This window comes from Narcine bancroftii, chromosome 13, assembly GCF_036971445.1.
Source record: "Narcine bancroftii isolate sNarBan1 chromosome 13, sNarBan1.hap1, whole genome shotgun sequence".
NCBI classification, from domain to species: domain Eukaryota; kingdom Metazoa; phylum Chordata; class Chondrichthyes; order Torpediniformes; family Narcinidae; genus Narcine; species Narcine bancroftii.
Genome location: NC_091481.1, coordinates 85,370,546 through 85,390,215, shown reverse-complemented (window position 1 = coordinate 85,390,215; position 19,670 = coordinate 85,370,546). Strand labels below are relative to the sequence as shown.

Sequence of the window (19,670 nt, the reverse complement as noted above, 5' to 3'; positions counted from 1 at the left end):
ATTATTGTTGGAGTGACATGAGAGGCATCAGATGCTGAGTATAAACGACAAACAGCGGCAAAACATTTTTAGGTTAGTTGAACTAATATAATGTGTCAGCGTCATTATCCGATTAAACCTGCTAAATTCAATAAAAGTTAATGTTTCTCCAACTTCCTACGTGATGCAGCAAATGTGAAATTACCTTGGTGTTCAGCTTGAAGTTGCCTATTATAATCCACGATTATTTTTCAATAAGCAAACCTTTTTAAAAATTTGTTGTCCAGTGTTATGAATAGTTAAGAGCCCAAGCCTGGGGGCACGGTAGGCTGTGCATTTAGAGCATTGCTATTACAGTGCCGGCGACTGGGATTTGAATCCAGCAGTGTCTGTGGTTAACATGTTCTCCTCATGCCTGCGTGCTTTGATTACCTCCCATGTTTCCAAGACGCACGGGGTTAGTAGGTGAATTGGTCACATGGGTGTATTTGTGGGCAGCACGGTCTCATGGAAGGATCTGCCACTGTGCTGTATTTCTAAATTAAATTTTTAAAAAGTAGCAACACTCCACTCTGCATGCCAACTTCACAAGGATATGTTTATTCAAACATTTTGCACCCAATAACCAATTTTCTGTTTATTATCCCAATTCCATATGTCCCAGATCAATGTACCACTCTGATTCCATTTGCTCTAATCTTCTCGAACAACCAGCTATGTAAGAATTTATTAAAAACATTTCAGAAATCCAAATATACCATACCCATTGGCTTCCTTTTTTATTAGCCATATCTTAAAAACACTCCATTAGAACAAAAGCAATTTATATTTCATGAATCTATGCAGTCTAAGTTCAAAACTATTAGTCTTTAAAGGCAATTGACCCTGTCCCCAAATAGTTGACAGATGACGTTCAGGCTCCTCAAAAGCTGCACGGTGAATGTCAAAAAATTTGCAATGTTTGATAATGTCTGGTGGTGAAGGAGGCAGTGAATGAACTTTTAATATTTAATTTACCCCATTGATATTGTGCTGAGTTCTGGTCACTACATAGAGTGGATGCAGAGGAGATTTACAAGGATGTTGCCTGGATTAGAGAGCGCGTCTTGTGAGGATAGGTTGAGTGAACTAGGTCTTTTCTCCTTGGAGTGACAGAGGATGAGGGATGACCTGGTAGAGACGTACAAGATGATGAGAGGCATTGATTGTGTGGGTGGCCAGAGACTTTTTCTCCAGGGCTAAAATGCCTAACACAAGGGGGCATAATTTTAGGTACTTGGATTAAGCACAGGAGGGATGCAAGAGGTAGGTTTTTCCACACAGAGTGGTAGGTGCATGGAATGTCCTGCCGGCAACAGTGGTGGAGGCAGGTACAATAGGATCTTTTAAGAGACTGTTAAATAGATACAAGGAACTGAGAAAAATGGAGGGGAGATCAGGAGGGAAATTCTCGGCAGTCCGAGTAGGTTATTAGGGCGGCACAACATTGTGAGCTGAAGGGCCTGCACTGTGCTGTAGATTTATATGTTTTATGAACCATGCCTGAGCATTGTAGTTTATCTTTCTATTAGCACAACACCGTTCAGTGTTCCAATTCAGAGACACGATGGATTTGGTTTGCAAAATTGGCAACAGGCAAGTCTGGGATCTGGGATGAGCAAATAGGAGAGGCAGTGGTCAAAAAATTCAACTTGCTTGTTCTGGTTTGTTGTCAGGGACATAATTCCTTTATGGATATCAAAATTCATTCATGTAGCATCTTTAACCTACAACGATGTCCCAAGGAATTTCAAACAAATCAGATAGACTTTGAAGATACTGAGAAAAAGGAGTAGAGGAATTTCAGAGATTGTGTCCTCAAATGTTTAAGACACAGCTATCGATGCCATTCAAAGACCAAGCAAAAATTGGAGCGATTATGAGGTTGGAAAAGCAGAAGGAAGATGAAAGATTTTGAACAAAAAAAAGATGGTTTAAAAAGTCAAGGTGTTGATGCATCAGGATCAATTAAGAGAAAGAGAATAAGGTGGAAGGTAAAGAGGACCTAGTAAAAGTTAAGATGCAAAAATTTTTGCTTCTGGAAGCTAGTGAACAAGAGGTCAAGTACAACAGAAACAAAAACTTTTTGGTAAAAGTTATAGAAAAAGTACAGCTCCAATTATCCAAAATATTTTAGGACCCGGAAGTGACATCTGTTCAGTTCTGAAATTTTTTTTTGGGGGTAATTAAGGATTTCAGAAAAATCAGAAATCCTAATTTATCCAAACAATTTTGAAGCTGAAATGATCTCATTTCACCTCTGAAAAATTTTGGATAACTGAGGATGTCCAAAACAATCAGAAATCCTCAGTTATCCAAAATCTTTTCGGAGCTGAACTGATGTCACTGGTTGAAAAATGTTTGGAATTTTGCTAAAACCTCTGAGCTGAATTCTTAGATTTTGGTGTTGGATTTATCTTATTTTTTATTTTGTTCAAGTTGGGTTTTTTTTGGTGAATATTAAACATTATTTCAAGCTTAAAAATCCTTCCTTTGTAACTTAAAGAGATTTGCTGTGCTACTGGGCTGTTTTTAAAAAAATCACCAATTATCTGAAAATATCCTTTATCTGAAATAGGCCCGGTCCCGACCATTTCAGATCATTGGAGTTGTACTGTATGCCATTACAATTCTGCAATAAAACTCACTCACATTCGGCTTTGATAGCTGCACTGTTGATTGGTAAAAAAGGACGCCGTGCTGCCTGTCGTGGACGGAACAGGTTCCGGCAATAATACCGTGCAATTTTGGTTAATCTTGTTGTCTGAAGACAGAAAGCCTGCCTAGTCTTCAGTGTAAACTTGGGGTTGGCATTCTTCACCCAGTACCCATGAGGATTCTAAAAGATAAAAAATAATTAGATGGCATGCAAATTCAAAATACATTACATCTAAAAATTTTCCTTCAGTTGCAGAATTCGTGTATCAGCGCAAAACGTTCTGCCCCCTTCCACTATTCAAGGATTACATACAATCCAAAAAAAAACTAAGCTTGCATGGTTAGCTTAGCTGTTACAGAGCCAGAGATCGGACCGGGGTTCGAATCCCACGTTGTCTGTAAGGAAGATGCATATTCTCCCCATGTCTGCTTGGGTTTCCTTGGGTGCACTAGTTTCCTTCCACCGTTCAAAACGTACGGGGGCTTTAGGTCAATTGGTGGCATGGGCAGAAAGGGCCTGTTACCATGCTGTATGTCCAAATTTAAAAATGCAAGTTTGATTTTTATTTAAACTACGAAGAGAAAAAAAGTACATTCCCATTAAACCCAAAAAGCAGGTAAAAAAAAAAGGAAATGATCAATAATTTTGAAAAATAAAAGTTTAAAATTGTAAAATATTCTCTGAAGCAACACATAACCCTTTGGTGAGATGGGAGCAAACATTCAGCCAGCAAAGTTTCAGCCACCCCACTTGTGCTGCTCTTAAAAATCTTTCAATAAATTTGTGTTTGAATAAAATGGCAGCACCCAGGATGAAGAGCTGGTCAATGCCGCTCGCCGCTGGGGGTGACTCTCCCAAAGTGTCTCCCTCCCTATTCCTGCCTAGTAAGAGTCTCTATTTTTATCCATATTAGGTACATTAGTAAGGCTTTATCTATAAACTTGGGGGAAGGGGGTTTAATTATGTTGGCGACACGGTTAGCGTATCAGTTAGCACAATGCAGTTACAGCGCCAGCGATTGGGATTAGAATTTAAATTTTATGTTACGGGAATTACCTGATTAAAGTGAACTTTACATAATTAAATACTACAATACTGCTTTTTTTTCAAATTTCTTTACATTTTGCATTGCCTTTTGTCTTTTAAACTATGTATTCTTAATGCAGGTGTATGAGTTAGGTATTGTGAATGTGTCTCAGGCATCCAGAAAATTTGCATATCTGGGATCCACAATGCCAGTTAAAAGGGATTCTACTGTACCCAGATTTTGTCCATAAAGCACAAGCATTCAATCACCTTTTTTCAAATTTTACCTCTGTATTTGGAAAATACCAGCAACTTTTCTGAATTTCACTTCAGTTGAACCCAGAATGGAGCTGATCTCAGGTAACACAACCTCCCAACCCTTCACATTCCAAATGAATCCCCTTAACCACTCCTTAATAAGTGAACACTCAGGAGTCTCTTGATCCTGATCATTTTGAAATCAGATGTCTCCAGGTCAGAAAATAATCACCTTGTGCCCAGCTCATTTGCCTCATTGACACTGATATTCATCAAGGTCCCTCCCCCTGATGAGCACTGAAGCAAAGTATTCATCAAGGACCTCCCTACCTCCTCCAGGCATATATGCCACTGCTGGTGCAGACTCCCAGGTAGCAGTCACAGCACCTCCATGGGTCCAACTGCCCAGTCTGACTGCCATCAGCATCATACAGGCTTTAAATGGCCTGTTCATGGAGCCACTGGTGATTTTATTTGAAGATACAGCAGCCACGGAGTCTGTGGCCAGGATGGTGGCGCCCATGATTGGCAGCAGCCGTGAGAGGTTACAGACTCCATGAGAGTGGAGGACGAGCATGGGGCACCAGAAACAAGGAGACCACACCCCGTATGAGAAGGAGAAGACCCATGGGATGGTGACTAAGAGAGCAGACCAGTGAGGGGGCTCAAGGCTTATGTAACATATAAGCAGTGGGCTGTTGGCGACTTGAGACGAGGAACCCATGCAGGTCGCTGGCGACTGCGGTTGAGGGATTCACATCGGGCTGCAGACTGCTGGAGACAGGCTCGAGACTGGCTAAAGGGGTACCAGGTATCAAAACTGGGAAGCGAGAGGGTGCTGAGGGGTTCTGATCCTATCGGAGGTTTTGATATGGAATTCGGACTGCTGACGGTTTGGACTCTGTGGCTACAGGAGCTCTGGAGGCTAATCGATAGCCACACTGTGACCACGAGGGGATTCTCTTTGCTTCTCTTTCTCTGATTGTAAGAGGTGCTTCAGGTAATTTCTGTTGATGGTAAATCTGTGCCATCAAATGTAGTGTAATATTGTACTGTCTTTATTACATGACAATAAATTGAATCTTCAATTTTATTTATGTATATATCCCATCTTAACATCAGAAGCAAAGCAAAATAAGTTTCCCGCTTCTTACATCTCTACTCTTGGATCGTGAAACTTTAACACTTACTGAGCTGTTACGGTTAGGCCCAGGTCTCTCCCCCTCGAGCCTTGTGGGCATCTTCAGGCCACCATACTTCTTCCAGTAATTCCAACAAGCTGCACAAAGTCGGCACTGCATATTAGGAGGGCCCCAGGAGTACCACTGATATGACTGAATTGCTAATGAGGGAAAGAGGAAAACGAATATTAGAGCAAGAAGTAACATTGCACTGAATTGTCAGAGAAGAAGCCTATAGATACTGTGCACAAATATCAATGCTAAATTTAGCAATTGGTAGCAATTTGCATCACCAACAGATGCTGTGTTTGTGCAGGGAAGACAGCAATAAAAAGAAAACAAAGCTCAAATGATATTTAAGAACTGATTTTCAAAACTCCCTGCTGGTGCTTGGATTACAGAAAGCGTGGGGCAGGGGGAAGAACACCAGCCTACAGGCAGGAGGTAATAGAGGATTCCCCCCCCCCCCTTCCCTTATCCAGGGGGAGGAAGGATGGCTCTGTGAATGGAGAGGGAAGGGGTTGGAGGAAACAGAGGGACAGAGAGAGGGAGAATGAGGAGTGGACAGTGTTAAATGGAATAGAGCAGAGCCTCTTATCCCTTCTTTAAATGGAATAGAGCCAAGCTTCTTATCCCTCCATTAAATGGAATAGAGCAGTTTCTTATCCCTCCATTAAAAGGAATAGAGCTGACGCTGAGTCTCTTATCACTGTGAAGATTTAATCCGTGTCGGAGGCAAAAGAAATGAACTTTGTTCAAGGGTGAAAGGGATAATCCAACAAGTTATAGGCCAAATGAGCCTTCTATCAGTAGAGAGGATTCAGAACTTGGTTGTGATGGGCAAGAGAGAGATTAATATAACGAGACCAGACCGTGGCCAGACATTGGGAAAACCTGTCCCATTAAAGTCACCAGCAACACCAGGTATTGTTTCAATTCCCAAGACAGCCTCCCTGTTCCTCGAGTTGAGCCACCGTGTGCCAAATTGGGTCCAACTTTGTTTTGGACCTTATGTACATTAGAAGCTAGAATGAAAAAATCCAAAATCATTTAGCACTGTATTTCATAACGGTAGCAATCCAAAAGAGTTTTGAAAATAATGAAGAAATTACTCGAGAGTTCAAACTGCAACCAGCAGCAAAAAATGTCAGTCTTTTAACCAATAGCTGATGCTCTGTTCAAGTGTTAGCCCTCTACTGCTGTACTCCCTCAAATGTAGAATTGAGCCAAGCAATTTTAGTCTTCGCAAGGATCTCACTGCTGTTGACTGGAAAAGCAACATGCTCCATGCATGCATGTTGACATTGGATTTCACAGACTGTCACCAGGTTCTACTCACTGTAGCAGCTCTCACAGGCCCTGCCAGCTCCTCCATTCTGTGCCTGGAACCCAGCTCCATTAACCATCCCTGGCTTGCTCACTGTGTTATTAACATTGATCTGGTTAGGGTTTGGTTTGTTGCTGCGGAAAAAAGACACGTATTTAAAATGGTGGATAGAGAAAACGACACCATGATATAAATTTTTAAAAATACAGCACGGTATCAGGCCCCTTTTGGCCCACGAGCCCATGCCATCCAGTTACACCCAATTGACCTACAACACTGGTACATTTTGAACAGTGGGAGGAAACCGGAGCCCCCGGTGGAAACCCACGTGGGCGTGGGCAAAATGCACAAGTTCCTCACAGGCAGTGCTGGATAAAACCCTGGTCCTGATTGCTGGCGCTGTAACAGCGTTGCACTAACTGCTATGCTAACCGTGCCACCCTCTTGAGACTGCGTTCTGCTTAAAGTACATTTCAAATGAGAGCAGCACTGGATCAATCAGCTTTAACACGACTATTACTGGTACAACCTTTGCCACTCTTCTTAGTTACAAGAGAGAGGACAATCCTTTTGATAGAATAATAGGTAAATGCAGTGAGTAACTTGGATGCATTACAGAACCATACATCACAGAAATAGCAAAAACACAACGCTGGAGAAACTCTTTATGGAGCAAAGGTAAAGATGCAAAACCAAGGTCTTGGGCTTGAGCCCTTCATCAAGGTACGAACAAAATGTAGACAGGCACCTGAACAAAATGGTGGTGATTGGGGGGGGGGGGGGAAGGAGCACAGGCCCACAGGCAGAAGGTAATAGGTGGATAAGAGAGGGAGGGCACACAAGCAAGCCGGGGCTGGGTGGGTTGGCTCTGAGAATGGAGAAGGAAGGGGATGGAGAGCTGGAACAAAGGAGACAGAGGGATAGTGAAGAGAGGGAGAATGGGGAGTGGACAACACAGAAACAGGTCCTTCAGCCCATCTTACCAATGCCAACTGCAGTGCCGATCTACGCTAATCTCATTTGCCTGTATTAGGCTCTTATCCCTCTGCCCTCCTTCCTATCTAAGTACCCACCTAAATGTCTCTGAAATGCTGTAATTGTATCTGCCTTCACTGCCACCTATGGCACATCGTTGTAGATAACCACCCTTCATGTTAAAAGCTTGCATCTCAGATCTCCTTAAAATTGAACCTCTCTCATCCTGAAGCTGTGCCCTCTAGTTCTAGACTCCTCTGCCCTGGGAAAAAATCTCTCTGACCTATACCCCTCATTTTATTAACCTACGGTCACATTTTAGCATTTACATTCCAGTGGGAATACACCCAGCTAATTTAATCTTTCATTTGAATCACAGCCTTCATTCCAGGTGACATCCTGGTGAATCTCACTCTTTGTTGCTATCACATCCTTCCTGTAGAGTGGCGAGCAGAACTGTGTATAATAATCCAAATGCTGTCTAACCTGTTTTCTACAGCTGCAATATGACAACCTAACTCAGACTCAAAAGCTTTGGCTATGACGGCAAGCTTGCCAAATGCCTTCTTCACCACCCTATCCACCTGTTCAACATCCTTAGACTGAATGTCACAATGCAACAGCCTCCAAAACATCTTGGGATCTGACACGCCTGGTGAACACAGCAAGCATCACACAAAAATGGAAGAAACCATTAAGGTTATCCTCTCCAGTTATAATCAAAGGCTTTGGAAAACCTAGTGATCGGTGCAATGTTAAACTGCTTTGACTGTCACTTCTGGCTGGTTGCATCACTGTCTGGTACGGAGGTGGCTAATGACCAGGACAAGAAAAAAGTCCAAAGGGTTGTTTCCACAAACTGAGACATGACGAGTGCCAGTCTTCACTCCATCGAGGAGTGTCTTAAGAAAGCAGTCTCTACCCTCAAGGACCCCCACCACCCAGGCCATGCCCTCTTCACTCTGCTACCAATGGGAAGAAGGTGGAGAACACTCAGCAGCACAGGATGGCTTCTTCCCCTTCGCCACCAGATTCCTGAATGAATAATGAGCCAAAGACATTGCCTCACTTTGACTTTTTCTTGCTCTATTTTGATTAATTTTTGTCAGGTGGTTTTAGAAATGCTGCAAAACAACAAATTTCAAGACGTGTTCATGACAATAAATTCTGATTCTAATTTGAATTTAATTTAGACATACAGCATGGTAACAGGTCCTTTCAGCCCACAAGCCTGTGCCGCCCAATTAACTACCGTTGTAGGCTTTTGAACGGTTGGAGGAAACCGGAGCCCGAGGGAAAGCCCTTGCAGACACGGGGAGAATGCATAAACTCCTTACAGACAGTGTGGGATTCGAACCCCGGTCCCAATTGCTGGCGCTGTAATAGATGACCAAAATTCTGACTTTTTAGACCAAGATTTGTCTGTTCATGTAAAGAAGTCCATATAAATCATTCCACTAGTATTACAGCAGCTTAACACATTCTTTTGATGTAGGCAAGAAAAATGAATGGAAGTACTTACTAGTTGGGGATGTACACCTGTTTTAATCTACTCTCAGCTTCAGCTGCTTTCAAACGTTTCTGGAAAAAAAAATTGCATCAATTATCCACCACTTGAGGAAAAGGTCAATTTCATGAAGCCCAGCACCCGCAGTCTGTCTGCATACTAATGCCTGAACAGGCCTTGTTCTTTTCAATGTCTGTAGCCTGACGCCAATCCATTTAAAACAAGAATAAACACTCTAAGAGCTGATCATTTTCAACAGGCTACTGCCGCTAGATCATAAGAAAACAGGAGGAGCTCCGCAAGCCTGCACCACCATTTAATAATGATCATAGCTAATTGGCTACAGGCCTCAACTCCTCTAGCGCCAATTTCCCACAGCCTTCAATTCCCTCATCAAATGTAGATATTTCATGTATCCCACAAATATCTCACTACTCCCAATGGTCCAGCCTACACAATACTCTGTCATAGGGATCCAGAGATTCACCACCTTCTAATGTGTCTGCAGCTGCCTCGGACAACACCTACCAGGACACATGGAGGGCAGTCTAGTTAAATGGCACCTGCCACTAATAAATTGTAATGTTATGGCACTTACAAGCCACAATTTGTATCAAAATACTTCTACGTTCACATGACAATAACATGAATGAGGCACACAATTTCTCTGGTTTGTTCTACCATGCCACCAGATGAGACCATGCATCTCCTCAAGTTTCTAGCCAAATTGAACAGCTTTCAGCATAAATAACACCTGAGGTTGTGGTGTGACTTAACTTTATTCAGGATGAAAAGGCGCAATATGCAGGTGTTGATTAAAAGCCAAAAGTGCTCATACTGGAGATGGATGAACTATTTACTTGAATAACAATGAGAGCCTAAAGCATCGCTAATATCTAACTGAGGATATAAGGCCACATCACAAGAACTTCATAGAAGATCAATGTCTGCCAAAATATTGTACTTAGAACAATGAAAAGCCTAAATAGGATCCATTTCTAGACCGCCTTTCTAAACTCATACATCTTCAAAACCATAAACTATCAAACCAGGGAAAGGTTCTAGTTGGAGAGGTCCATTGTTGGTAGTTAGCAAATCAAGTTGACAAATTTAAAGGAACTAATGTGGAGAGAGAGAGACTAGCAAAGTTGGGATTTTGCCCCAAGAGCTGAACTTAACAGGAGACATTGCTTTTTATTGGAAAACACAACTGTTCCCCTCAAGGGCAATTAAGGATATCCAAGAGTTGCAAGGTGAAATAATGGGAAGGTGTTTATTTGGGTGGCAGGGCTGAGAACATGAGGTCAAGGGGGAGCAAATCAAGAGCAACACAAGAACCAGCCTTCAAAATTCTTTCAATTGTGATCCACAAGCAGTAATTTATTTTGAAATTTCAAGGGCAAACAAACATCTCTATCTGTGAAGGTGCAGGCTATTGGCTCACAGCAGGCAGCCACTTAAAAAACATACACTGAAAACTAAGACACTACCAATGCATATCTGTTCAAAGATATTATTTGCTAAATAATATTACATCCATTAATACAATAATTGGTGCAGGCATTCAAACTAGGCATCTTAAGCAAAGAAAGTTTGCAGCATTATGACAAGATCAAGGGATGTTCCAGACTGATCATCTTGCCACTTTGTACATCAAATACAGTTGTGGTTTATCTGATCCCTTAATGGATATCTGGGGTGTTTGTGCATCCAAAAAGCCACCCCTCTCAATTTTGTGGCAATCTGGGCTTTGCCCTCATAATATATACTTATAAATCTAGTGTGGACACACCTTATCTTTTGAAGTAACCTATTCAAATGTAACTGCCTGCAATCGTACTTCATTACCTCTTTACATCTTTGTATTTAAAAAGGTGTAAAAATTCAATATACTTTGAGGGCGAGATTCTTCCACCTGGTCTCCTCTGTATATATGTGTTTGTGTTGAAAAGCTCTTTCAAAGTCACAGCAGTGAATATTCCAATATCACAAAAAAAACACAATTCTCTACCTGCTGTACGTATCTGTCAGTGGTCTTCCACATATAATAGTATTCAATTATACTGGTTAGCGATTTCCAGGGAAGCTGCAAGAAGTATTGAGAAAGCATTTAAAGACCACAAAACCACAGAATCCAGCACAAGGTGCACCCCCACAAAATGCACTCCGTGGAAGATTCCTACATTATACAGCAGCAGGCTCTGGTGGCCTGGGTTCATCCTGACCTCAGGTGCTGTCTTCGCAAATTCTCTTTGTGATTGTGTGAATTTCCCTTGGGTGCTCTTGCTCCCTCCCACATCCCAAAGTCATACCAGTTCACGTATTAATTGATGACTGTAAAATTACTCCAAGTCTATAGGGATAATATGAGAATCAGCATGAAGTTGATGGGACAGGTGAACAAGGTTCAGAGAAGTGAGATTGCTCAGAAAGCCATCATTAATGGAGTTAGATGGACACTTGATCTTCCGTCTCGGCACCCTCCAAACGGATGGCATCAACATCGACCTCTGGTTTCTGCTAGCCATTCTCTGGTCTCCTTCCCTTCCCTTTGTCTTCTTTCCTCCAGCTCTCCACCCCCTTCCCTCTCTATTCACAGAGCCATCCTTCCTCTCCATGCTTGCTGGTGTGCCCTCCCTTATCCATCTACTACCTCTTACATGTGGGGCCATGCTCCAACCCCTCCTCTCCCCATCCTTGTTTGCCACCTGCTGACATTTTTCCCATACCTTGATGAAGGGCTCAAGATGAAAATAATGGTTATATATTTTTATCTTTGCAATATAAAGTACACAGTTTGACCTGCTGAGTTTCTCTTGCATAGTGTTTTTACATTAACAATGAGTTAAATGCCTTAGAATGTCACCAGGAAATATAATAAATGCAGTCTGCTAACCGACCCTGGGGACACGGTAAACCATCTCAACTGGTACACATGCTTCTTGCACAGCAGTGTGACACTTTGAGTATGTGACATTTGTTCAGCCTTCACACGGGTCAAGAGCTAAATCTGATAACAGGGTAGAGGTTCAGAGATCTTTCCTAATAACCACTCCATCTAGCTGCAAAAATACAAAACACCTCGGAACTGCTACCACATAAAATTAAGCCCATACAGGACGTTCAAAAACAGATATTGCACCACAACCCCAATGTCTCAAAGTGTCTCGTGGCCAATTAAGTACTTTATGTAGGAAAACATGGCAAACAACCAGTCAATGCACAACAAGAGAAAGATCAAGTTTATTCTCATTCTGATTGTACAACCCGACAAAACCGTATTCTCTCATCCTCGGTCAAACACAGAGACACACAACCAGACATAACACACCTATAGACAAATAATACGTATACAGGACAAGTATTAAAGCTATAAAAATAAATAAATAGATATTGTTTTGAACAAATGAGGGTCTCAGAAGATTTGTATGTACAGTTCCTTGGGTCGTTCACCATTCTCACTGCCCGTGGGAAGAAGCTGTTCCTCAGCCTGGTGGGGCTGGCTCTGATCCTCCTGGATCTCTTCCCCGACCGGAGCAGCTGAAAGATGCTATGTGCAGAGTGGAAGGGGGTCCTCAGTGATTTTGCGCACCTTCTTCAGACAACGATCCCGGAAGATCACGTCGATGGAGGAGGGCGACTTGTGGATTGACCTCCATTCCAAAAGCTCTGATGGTGTGTCATTTCCTCAGTGACAATGAAATGCCAATCTGTATTGGATATCTACCTGCTGTATTTATTGTCTTTATTTAATTCAAATAAGCGTATTATTGTAGTCTTTTTTAATATTATGAAGTACTGCTCAGCTGCCGAAAGAAATAATTTTGGTGCATATGCATATTGTAGAATATATATTTAATTTGGAGATGCAGCACAGTTACAGGCCCTTCCAGTCCATGCTGCCAATACACTCACAAGACCAATTAACCCTGTACATCTTTGGAACGTGGGAGTAAACTAGAGCACTTGGCCGAAACCTACATGGGGAGAATATACAAACTCCTTACAGACAGCAGTGGATTTGAATTCAAGCTGTTGGCAATATAACATCCTTGTTCTAACTCCATGGTGGCCTGAATATGTCAATAAACTTGTTAACAGTCATTGTTACCTGCTCCCAAGACCAGACATTTGCTACGGGAACTCTATACCACCCTCTGGGGGCCACAATACACAAATAAAAGTCTTGTTTTCATTTCACCTCACGTGACACAAATTTTTTTTTCTTGTTTTTCGTGTCGAAGAGAAGTTCAGAACAAACCAACTAAACTTTACTGCCTCACAGAGAAGGGGGCCCATAAACTTTGAGTGGTCCAAAGGGGGCCACCACCAAGTAAAAATTGAGAATGACTGCCCTATAACCCCTTTTCCACTGGCACCTTGTCCCAGGAATTAATGGGGAATTAACCGGTTCAGGGTCCAGTGGAAAAGGAAAACAATCAGCACGATGACATCAAATGACGCCGGGGATCGACGACCACTACACCCCAACTCATATCCCCAACATCGCTGACGCCTGATTCTTTGGCTTGGCTTCGCGGACGAAGATTTATGGAGGGTGTAAAAGTCCACGTCAGCGCAGGCTCGTTTGTGGCTGACAAGTCCGATGCGGGACAGGCAGACACGGTTGCAGCGGTTGCAGGGAAAAATTGGTTGTTTGGGGTTTGGTGTTGGGTTTTTCCTCCTTTGCCTTTTGTCAGTGAGGTGGGCTCTGCGGTCTTCTTCAAAGGAGGTTGCTGCCCACCGAACTGTAAGGCGCCAAGATGCACGGTTTGAGGCGATATCAGCCCACTGGCGGTGGTCAATGTGGCAGGCACCAAGAGATTTCTTTAGGCAGTTCTTGTACCTTTTCTTTGGTGCACCTCTGTCACGGTGGCCAGTGGAGAGCTCGCCCTAGAACACGATCTAGGCGATGGTCCTCCATTCTGGAGACGTGACCCACCCAGCGCAGTTGGGTCTTCAGCAGCGTGGACTCGATGCTGTCGACCTCTGCCATCTCGAGTACTTCGACGTTAGGGATGAAAGGGCTCCAATGGATGTTGAGGATGGAGCGGAGACAACGCTGGTGGAAGCGTTCTAGGAGCCGTAGGTGATGCCGGTAGAGGACCCATGATTCGGAGCCGAACAGGAGTGTGGGTATGACAACGGCTCTGTATACGCTTATCTTTGTGAGGTTTTTCAGTTGGTTGTTTTTCCAGACTCTTTTGTGTAGTCTTCCAAAGGCGCTATTTGCCTTGGCGAGTCTGCTGTCTATCTCGTTGTCGATCCTTGCATCTGATGAAATGGTGCAGCCGAGATAGGTAAACTGGTTGACCGTTTTGAGTTTTGTGTGATTAAACCAGTGAAAAAAGGACAACTTCCATCCATTCCATTCCAAGGTAGACTCTCCAATCCCAGGGAATGAGTTGCGTTCGATGGAAAAGCAGTCAGTGTCCTGGTTAAAGGTGGCCCAGTAGAAACAGCACCAACACCTTCTTATCCCGGGACACTGCACAGCCGATTAACTGGAACGCCAGTGGAAAAAGGGCCGATGACTTGAAGCCAGTCCTTCCCATTTGGATATCAAAGCAGTAACAGAGCACTAAAGTACAAGACCCAAAGCCACTCTGCGGACCAAAAGATCATCACTTTTACCAAATCTTTTTACCAAGGTAGCTACTTCTCCCTGAACCTATAGCAGTCGTTCACCTCTAGGTGATGCTGAGCTCAGCAAACGCCAAGCTGTGACAGGACACGCTGCTGCAAAAATCACTTCTTCCCACCCATTATTTCCACTCTGTTCCATTCTAGAAATTATTATTTTTTTATTTTTTAATTTTTTTATTTTTCACACCATAAATCACATTAGCCATGATATACACTATTTCTTTTTCACACATATACAGTGTCTTTTTCTCCCCCCCCTCCCTCCTCCCAAGCCACCCCCCCACCCCCCCCCCCTCATCCATTTTAGGTATACAATCTAGGTTGCATTAAGCCAGTCAGACAATGTTGTCATTCAACAAAAATACACCAGAAATTCTACTGAGTCCATTCTTTTCTTTCCTTCTCCTTCCATCAACTTAGGTAATGTTTGTCCCCGGTAGGTTTTCGCTATTGTATTTAATGTAAGGCTCCCATACTTGTTCGAATATTTCAATATTATTTCTTAACCTATATGTTATTTTTTCTAATGGTCCATTCTAGAAATTATTGATGCTTAGCGGCAGGGCGTACCCAAAACCTTCCTGGTTCCATGCCACTTGCAAAATTTTAATTATTCCTTCAAAAACATCATTTAAATATTTGTATAAATGTTTGACCCCAGGATGATACAATTTTTCATATTCCTCCAAGTTGCTTTAATGCATCGGTACAGATAAGTGACGTGAAATTAGTACTAATTTCTTTGTACAAGATTTCTGAAGAAACCCAACCCACGCTCAAAACTAATTTCCCATTTTAAGACATGCTGTACATGTTAGTCAAATTTAAACATTGTAAGTATTGGAAATTTGAAAAAAAACAGTAGTTACTGAAAAACTTTAGCCAGGCTGCTGTTTTTCTTTCCATAGGTGATGCTTGAGCCATTGAGTTTTTCCAACATTTTTTTTATATTGCACGTATTTTATGACAATAATCTGGATTTTCCCTTCCCCTTTGTGAACAGAGCTGTTACATTTGTTCTTCGAGTTCTGCAACAGAACTTCGCTGAATTTAAAATGCAGCCAGAACGTGACAGACTGGCCCATTATAGCCACCTTCAGTTTGCCACGGAATTGCATCACTCAATGGAAACAATATTTATTGAATTTTATACCTTGGCCACAAATCTAAAGCTGAATCATCAATCTTAACAGCTGGGTGTTTCAAACTTTATTTCCTAACGAGGAGCACGTAATTACTTTGACCCAAATCTATGTCTTCTGACCAGTTTTTTTTTGGGTTATAAAACTGCTGGTTTCAGTTAACTTCACGTTAAACGACTAAAATTTATGTACTTCTTTTTAAAATTCAGAAAGGTATAAAATATTAGATTGTGTCAACCTGAGCACAAATCCATTGCTAAACCCATTTAATCAAATGGGATGGCACGGTTAGTGTAGTAGTTAATGAAACACTATTACAGTGCCAGCGACTGGGGTTCAAATCTGCCACTGTCCGTAAGGAGTTTGTATGTTCTCCCTGTACCTGCGTGGATTTCCTCCGGGTGCTTCGGTTTCCTCCCACCCTTCAAAAACATTCAGAGTTCGTAAGTTAATTAGTGTATTTGGATGGCATGGCCTTGTGAGCCTTGCTGTAAATAAATATTTTAAAAAATTATAATTAAAAAAGATTATAGATTCATTAACACAGTTGACTAACTACCCTACTGTTACTTGCTGTCCATGTGTCAGCTTCGAGCAGCCACTCTGCATTCATACCATGCCATAGTACATTCCGGACCCACAGGTCTCCAAAGTCCATTCATCATGTAATGAGTTCACAGAGGCTAGAAATGGCATTCTGCTTCCAATCCAGAGACTCTGCAGGTAGGCTCCTCCACCATCCTCACTGATCTTCTCCAATCCACACTCAAGGAAACAACATCAGAATGCAACAAACTAATTACTTCACTACTAATTATTAGAACAGAAAATGCTGGAGGAACTCAGCAGTTTGGTTCAGGCAGTGTCTACAGAAAGAAAAACAGTTCATGTTTTACGCCAGAGATCCTTCATCAGAACTAAGAAGGGAAACAAGTTGGTCTTGGTTTCAAAGAAGGTAGAGGAGGGCAAAAGGAGGCCCAATGAGAGCTCAAGAATCAAAGAAATTCCCCCTTTGATGAAGTGAAATTATGAATCATTAAGGGGCTGTTAAGTTCCTTTGCATAATGTGATTCTAATGTTGAGGACACCAATACCCCTGAGTGGAAAGCCCAGCAAAAGGTTAGTGGGCACAGCCTGCCCATCTTGATGAATGGCTCAGGCCCGAAATGTTGATTAAATATCTTTGTCTTCTCTGGAAGCTGAGGGGCTTGCTGAATTTTTCCCAATTATTTTCCATTTTTATTTCAGATTTTCAGCTTGTTTATATCTTCCTTCATTATTGTAGAGTGGAGAATCATATCTGTCACATGACCCTACCGGCGACTGCCTAGTCAGAAGTTGCATCACCTGCCAATCAAGGGTGAACTCCACCCAACTATTAGTGAACCCCTCACAATTGGCCCTTTTAATCACCAAGTAATTACTTGGGCTGAACCCTTCATCTTACTGTACTTATAAAGTCCACCATGTGGAGCATCTATTTCTCTTTTGCTCTTTGGCTCTGAGACGAACCTTGCTCTATTCCAGGTCATGAACTGTGGACAACGCTGAAGGAGTCGTTGGTAAGGTGTGCACTGCATAGGGGTTGAGACTGTGTATATTGTTGTAGAAAGCATCTGAGCTGTGCCCACATTAGACAAGGAACGGCAGGTAGCATATTGAAGTCCTTGGTTGCAATCTTTGGCTTGGCTTCGCGAACGAAGATTTATGGAGGGGGTAATAACAGTTGCGAGTATTGGTAACCATTGAATCTGATGTAACTGGGCTGCACTGCGAGTATTGGTAGTGTTGAGTCTGATGTGACTGATTATACTGTGTTGTGTGATTGAAAATACTACCTGTTACAATCCCCTTACGTGTGTTTTAATAAAGATCCTTCCTGTGTTCAGCCTGTGTCCAGATTCGTTGCTCTTTGAATCCATCAAATTTGTTGCCTTCCCACACAATTATTAACCCTGATCATGTTCCTTCCACACAAGGATGTAATTTTTCATTCGTCTCCCCAAGTTACACTGTTTGAATCTTCACATCACAGTGTGGGGCTAGCTATAGGGATCATTTTCAAATTGACTGGATTTAACAAATGGCACAAGCAGTTTGGATTTCATGGGACAAGTGCTCTCATTAATAACACAGGCACTTGTGCAGTCAGTTTTACCCAGTAAAGCCCACACAATACAACAGCTAACAATTTATATTCCTAAATATTGACAGCTTAAAATTCCTAGTTCTACTCACAAAGTCTTGTCGAATGTCACTAAAATCCTTGCCGTATTTTTCAAGTGCTTCCTCAAAAAGGTTTGCTTCGGAGGCCGACCACTCTTCCATTTCATCCCGGCACAGTACAGGCCCTCCCTGAGGCACCAAGGCTGAAATCGCCTTCGACACATCATAATTATTTTTATGTAATGTATCCATGGAGTGAAACTGCAAGAGGGATAGAGGAGATATAAATATCTGAGCACCCATCCAAGCAGAAACATTGCACACTTCCATACACACAAGGAGTACTGAAGCAGTCAATCACACCCACCCAGACACACTTAACAAGCACTGCTAAATGTGGAGTATCATCCTATGTAGAGGACCATCAAAACACAAGGACACAAAATTAGAGACATACCATCAGGCAAGAAACAAAACCAAATGAAATGAGAATCAGCTTATTTGATACAAGACCAGAAAAATGGACCACTGTTTCAAGTGATGGAGATTTGATATTATAGAAACATTTACACTCAGACCAAAAGCCAACAGAATCTGGAATTTTCAGGCTTCACATGAATTACTAACTATTTGCGGAATACTACAGTGACAAAGACATTTCTTGTATTTGGGCAGTATACTCTACAGTTCATCCAGCAGGGATCTAACAATCCCTTATTTAACATGAAGGCACATTTGGAAAGCAATTAGATCAAAAATATGATTTTTTTTCAGGATTGAGAGCGCTCTGTCTGCACTGGCAAAACCAAGAGGAGGGCAAAGAAATAGAAAGTGCTCATAAACTAAGGACATGAGAAAGCATTTAGGCAGGCAGAAGGATTTGGCAACAATCACTAACATTTCACAGAAAAAAAAACACAAAAGCAGCAAATATGAGCTGAATGATTTTGTTTCTGTTCCTAAGTGGTGTTGATAAATGTCAATCACCAATAGACCCTGTCAGAAAGGCTTTGACGTCAAAACTGAAGAGTTCTATAAACCAATCTGACTTCTGAAACTCCAGCAGCAGAGCCTTCAAGTTCATTTATCATCTGATTGCACAAGTACACCTCGAATAAACAGCGTCCTCTGATCGTCAAATAGATTTTTTAGTTTCACGAGCATTTCCCAATCATAGACTATACGTAGCGGGTTGGAGATTTCGTCATTCTGAGGAGCCGAAGTGGCCGCTGCAACCTCATGCATCGCCTTTTTTTTGGCACCAAGTTGCCAGCATCTACCGACAATAAACAATTCCTGTGTGGTCTATCTTTAAAAGTGCACAGGCCTCCACGGTTCGAGTGTGATTACATTTGCTAAGGAAAGAAGTATGGCCATTGAAGTGAATTTTGGTCAAAATCATATTGAAGATGTGAAGGAAAGTGAAATCACCAAGAATTGAGGAAGATTCTGGTAGAAGTTCCAGACTGTGGAGAAGAATTTCAAGGTTGGCATTTGTGGAAGAGCCAGTAAATTCAGCGGCAAATGAAAATTGAAACCTCTATTAATCCGTTTGGTCTTGACCCATCATAAATATTACTTTTGTCCCATCCATCCCTCCCATCACTTTCTCTCCAACTTGAAATCAATTGTTGGCTAGGTAATAGGTGGCAAATATTGGGAGTTTTGCTGTTTTGAATTGTTAGCCTGTGACCAGTAGTCTATCACAGATTATTTTTGTTTCTTGCGTACATGAACAAGTTAGCTGTGAATTTACCAAGTATAA

General features: G+C 42.0%; 1 protein-coding gene across 8 annotated transcripts in view; it reads right to left on the bottom strand.

Annotated features, from left to right (window-relative positions):
- Nucleotides 1-19,670, bottom strand: part of LOC138748536 (metastasis-associated protein MTA1-like) — a 102,172-nt gene that overhangs the window by 28,689 nt on the left and 53,813 nt on the right. For all 8 annotated transcript variants that reach the window (XM_069908909.1, XM_069908910.1, XM_069908912.1 and 5 more), the window contains 6 exons: nucleotides 17,978-18,166; nucleotides 10,963-11,037; nucleotides 8,967-9,025; nucleotides 6,482-6,603; nucleotides 5,152-5,303; nucleotides 2,671-2,857 (listed from right to left, as the gene is read on the bottom strand). In XM_069908909.1, the coding sequence (XP_069765010.1) occupies nucleotides 2,671-2,857; nucleotides 5,152-5,303; nucleotides 6,482-6,603; nucleotides 8,967-9,025; nucleotides 10,963-11,037; nucleotides 17,978-18,166 (784 nt within the window). The remainder of the gene's footprint in view (nucleotides 1-2,670; nucleotides 2,858-5,151; nucleotides 5,304-6,481; nucleotides 6,604-8,966; nucleotides 9,026-10,962; nucleotides 11,038-17,977; nucleotides 18,167-19,670) is intronic.